Here is a 4864-nt window from a genome sequence, read left to right on the forward strand (position 1 = left end):
TGGAGGATCCAAGTTTTGTTCCCATTTCCCCACATGTTGACTTACAACCATCTGTAACTCCAGTTCTAGGGGTCCACCACACCTCCTTCAACACCAAGCACACATGTGATGCAGCATATGTCCAGGCAGTACACTCAAACACATAAAAATGAATAAATTTTTTTTTTTTTGTTTTTTGGAGACAGGGTTTCTCTGTAGTTTTTGGTGCCTGTGCTGGAACTAGCTCTGTAGACCAGGCTGGTCTCAAACTCACAGAGATCCGCCTGCCTCTGCCTCCCGAGTGCTGGGATTAAAGGAATAAATACATTTTTAAAGAAAAGGTGAAGTTTTGGGTCGAGGACATAGCTCAGCAGCAAAGAGCCTGCCTAGACTCCTCAGTGAAGGGCTGGACGCGTTGTTCAGAAACGGGCATCTACGTGGATGCTGTCCAGCATTGGGACACTTGTTATTACTGACCACATGCAATCCTCAGTATCACACAAAAATAAGTTATTAACAGCTAACTATTCGCCCCTGAGGCTAAAAGGCCGGTGTCGCTGTAAGTCACTAATGTGGCGATCTGTTCCACCTGTGACAAGACAGAAACCTAAAGAAAGGCTCTGAGCCTAGCCTTCCAGCCCCCATCAGGCTTTGCTCCGACCGCTCCGTGTGTGGTGCATGCTGGGAGACGCCTCGGCGCATGCCCGCGGCGTCAATCACGTGTGTTTCTCGTGCACTGCACGCGCCCGCGCCTCACTTCCGGGCTTGTTTCCGGCGAGGCGTCTGGTGACCGTTGAGCGGCAAGATGAGCGTCTTCTCGCGCCTCAGGAACGGAATCCCGCCGTCGCGCGACGACTGCCAGGTACGGAGCGGGAGTCCGGGACCTGGGGGCACGAGCCGGGGAGCAGTCGGAGCGCGGCCATGGGTGGCAGCACCCGCGGCCCGGGAGCCCCGGAAGGAGGCAAAGTCCCGGGCCAGGTGAGGGCGGGAGTGGGACGCCGCCAGCCGGGGAGGCGAGTCCGTGGCTGCTTCGCCTGAGGCCTGTGGCTTTCTCTCTTCCAGTCTCCCTACGAGCGGCTGAGCCAGCGGATGCTGGACATTTCTGGGGACCGGGGTGTGCTGAAGGACATCATCCGCGAGGGCGCCGGCGATCCCGTGACGCCCGATGCTTCCGTTCTGGGTATGGAGGCCACTAGGCCGCGTTTTGTCCCTGGGAAACTACGGTTTATGCAACCCCAACTGGCCTCCTAACGGTCTTGTGTAGGCTGAGGATGACCTTGAACGCCTCACACTTTTCATTCATTCATTCATTCATTCATTCATTCATCTTGGGGGGCAGCCTGTTCTGGAACTCAGTCTGTCACCAGGTTGGCCTCGAACGCACAGAGATCCTCCTGCCTCTGCCTCCCGAGTGCTGGGATTAAAGGCGTGCGCCACCACCGCCTGGCATTCCTGACACTTGTCTCTGTGTTGAAATTACGGGTGGGCAGGACTTCATTTTATGTGGTGCCAGAGACAGAGCCCAGGGCCTTGCGAATGCTAGGCAAACCACCGCCAGCTGAGTTCCATCCCCAGCCCTGCTGTTTACCTATGTTGTTTTGTTTTGTTCCTGAAACACGGGCACAAAAATAGCGCAGACTGAATTCCAACCTCCTGTGTAGCAGAGGATGACCCTGAAGTTCCGATCCTTCCCCTACATCCCAGGTGTTGGCATCACAACCGTGTACACCTATCTTCCTGGTTGGTTTAGAGCATTCGCTTGTAACATGGAACCAAACTGAAGCCACTGTGGATCGACCTTCCGTTTTGAGTAAGGGTTAAATAAAATTTGAGTTGCCAAGTTCTCTCCAGACCTGGCTGGGTAACTGACGTCCTGGTTGGCAAGGTGAGACATGAGTGGTGGGCAGGCCACCCCGCTGCACTTGAGTAAACACTGAGAATACGGTCAGTGTGCCACAGAACAGATGTTCCTAGAACAGACCCCTATCCCTGGATCCTGATTGGTGGACAAACGCAGCTGTAATTTGGCACAGATGTTTGTGCTCTTCAGGCTTAAAAGCTCTTAACATTCTGGCTGGGGGCCGCGGGTCAGCTGCAGTCTGTTCTAGGGCCCTGACTGCTCAGCAGTGGCTTGATTACAATACATTTCTGTTTTCTGCATTGACTCGGTGTGTGAGTTGTGTTGGTTCCAATGGACTTCATGACATCTTGTTTCAAGGTGCTGGGGACTGAACCTAGAACCTAGGTGTCTTCAGGTAATTGGTCACATCTTTCCAAAATACGGCATTTTAAAGGACTGGATGTGCTTCTCTTGAATGGAGAAGGTTTGCTCTTTGAGAAACAGTCTCAAAATCCTATGTAGCCAAAGATGACTAGAACTTCTGATCCTCCTGCCTCTACCCCCCAACTGTTGAGATTGTTCATTTATGCCACCATGCCTGGTCTATATGGTGCTGGGGATGGAACTCTGGGCCTCATACATGCTAGTCAAACATTCTACCAACTGAGCTACACCCCCAGCCTTTGTTTTATTTATTTGTTTGTTTTTGGTTTGTGGAGACAGGGTTTCTCTAAGTAGCTTTGGAACCTGTACTAGAACTCACTCTGTAGACCAGACTGGCTTTGAACTCACAGAGATCCACCTGCCTCTGCCTCCCGAGTGCTTGGATTATTAGGCCTGTGCCACTATTACCTGGCCTTTGTTTTGTCTTTTGTTAGTTTGTTTTTGAGACCAGGTCTCACTCTGTAGCCCTGGCTGGCCTATAGCTCCATATGTAGACCAGGACATATATAGACCAGGCTAAGTTTAAACTCAGAAATCCACCTGTCTCTGCCTCATCGCTGGGGTTAAAGGCATGTGCCACCAAGCCCAGTCTTTCTTTTTTTTTTCAAATATAGGATCTATATTCCAGGCCAGCCTTAAACTGGCACTCTGCCTGCCTTAGCTTCTGCAGATCTGGGATGACAAATGGCTGCTACCCTTGCCTGCCTCAGGGTTTTAAGAAGTAAAGCATGAGGCCAGGTGGTGGTGGCACACGCCTTTAATCCCAGCACTCGGGAGGCATAGGCAGGCGGATCTCTGCGAGTTCAAGGCCAGCCTGGTCTACAAGAGCTAGTTCCAGGACAGGAACCAAAAAGCTATGGAGAAACCCCCTGTCTCGAAAATCAAAAAAAAAAAAAAAAAAAGAAGTAAAGCATGTTCCTGATCGCCCCTTTATGCCACTGTGAACAATGAGCTGAAATTCATCAGGAGAGCCCTTGAACCTCAGGACTGAGAGAGATTCAGAATACCACAAGAGCTTTCCTGTGGATCTGGGCGCCGGGCAGTTGAAACTCATTTAATTCTTCTTTTATCCTAGACAGGGACTCGTGTGTCGGGTGCTCCTATCTCTGCTTCCCAAGTGCTGGGGTTATAGACATAACCCTGCTAATTGCTGTGTTCCCTGTGGTGTTGATGTGATGGTTCTGGGATGTCTTTGTAATGTTTTCCTCGCACTTGTGCTTTTCTCCCTCATCCCTAGTGAAATATTCTGGGTACCTGGAGCACATGGACAAGCCTTTCGATTCTAACTACTTTAGGAAAGCACCTCGACTGATGAAACTCGGGGAAGGTAAGGTCATCTGGGGCCTCTAGGCAAACGAAGTCATGACGTGTTTTAGGATTGTCACAATATGCAGGGTTTTTTTTAATTTTTTTATACCAATTCAGTTCCCCCTCTGTTCCCACTCTGCTCCTCCCATCTTCCCCCACCCCACCCGCTCCTCAGAGGGTAAGGTCTCCCCTGAGAAGTCAACTAAGTTTGTCCCATCACCTCACTGAGGCAGCTGCGATCAAGGCCCTCCCCTCATCTGCTATGCCTAAGCTGAGTTAGGTATCTCTCTATAGAGAATGGGCTCCACAGTTAGTTCATTCATTATGGTTAGATCCTGGTCCCACTGCCAGTGGCTCTTCATACTGCCCAAGCCACACCATTGTCACCTGCATTCAGAGAACCTAGTTCAGTCCTATGCAGGTTCCCCAGTTGTCAGTCCAGAGTCAGTGAGCTCCTACTAGCTCAGCTCAGGTCAGCTGATTCTGTGGGTTTCCCCATCATGGTCTTGACTCCTTAAAGAACAGGTTCTTACAGTTGGTAGCTGATGTTAGTTTTCAGGGAGGCACCTGAAACTAACAGGGAGGTTATATGTCACTTCTTCTTGGGACTTTATTTTTGAGTGATAGCCTACATGGCAAAGTTATCTATCTTGGCATCTAAGTTACCCATTGGGAATTTTTTTCTAGTCTTGATTTTTTAAATTTTATGCATATGTTGTCCACATGTGTGTATGTACCCAGTGCCTGCAGAGGCCAGAAGAGGGTGCCAAGTCTGCTAGAACTGGAACTGGAGTTAGGTGGTTTGAGCCACCACGTAGTTACTTGGAACCAAACCCAATAAGTAAGTGCTCTAACTGTTTAGGCATATCTCCAGCTACAGGGCATCTTTTAAGACAGAATCTCACTGTACAGCCCACACTGACCTTGAATTCAAAAGCCTGCCCCAGCGCTGAGTGAGGAAATGATAAACATGCACCTGGATCCACTGGGCACTTTTCCTTGTGCATTTATCAAATAAATGTAGTGAATACTTAACTCCCCAGCATGTGTGGTGAAATTGTAGGATCTGGGAGTATGGCTCAGTCAGTGAAATACTTGTCGTACAAGCATGAGGAGGACCTGTTTTCCATCCCACAGAACCCACATTTAAAAAAACAAAACAAGCCGGGCAATGGTGGCACACGCCTTTAATCCCGGCACTCGGGAGGCAGAGGCAGGCGGATCTCTGGGAGTTCGAGGCCAGCCTGGTCTACAAGAGCTAGTTCCAGGACAGGCTCCAAAGCTACAGAGAAA

At 50.0% G+C, this 4864-nt stretch overlaps 1 protein-coding gene across 3 annotated transcripts in view; it reads left to right on the plus strand.

The window, feature by feature from the left end:
- Positions 1 to 784: 784 nt before the first annotated feature.
- The window catches only part of Fkbp6 (FK506 binding protein 6), an 11587-nt gene continuing 7507 nt past the window's right edge, over positions 785 to 4864 (plus strand). For 2 of the 3 annotated variants that reach the window (XM_005344625.2, XM_005344627.2), the window contains exons 1-3: positions 785 to 841; positions 1042 to 1159; positions 3501 to 3590. In XM_005344625.2, coding sequence (XP_005344682.1) covers positions 785 to 841; positions 1042 to 1159; positions 3501 to 3590 — 265 coding nt within the window. Of the gene's footprint in view, positions 842 to 900; positions 958 to 1041; positions 1160 to 3500; positions 3591 to 4864 lie in introns of those variants that run through there. The other variant, XM_005344626.2, reaches the window with a different exon arrangement.

This window comes from Microtus ochrogaster, chromosome 2 (assembly GCF_000317375.1).
Source record: "Microtus ochrogaster isolate Prairie Vole_2 chromosome 2, MicOch1.0, whole genome shotgun sequence".
In the NCBI taxonomy this organism is placed as follows: Eukaryota; Metazoa; Chordata; class Mammalia; order Rodentia; family Cricetidae; genus Microtus; species Microtus ochrogaster.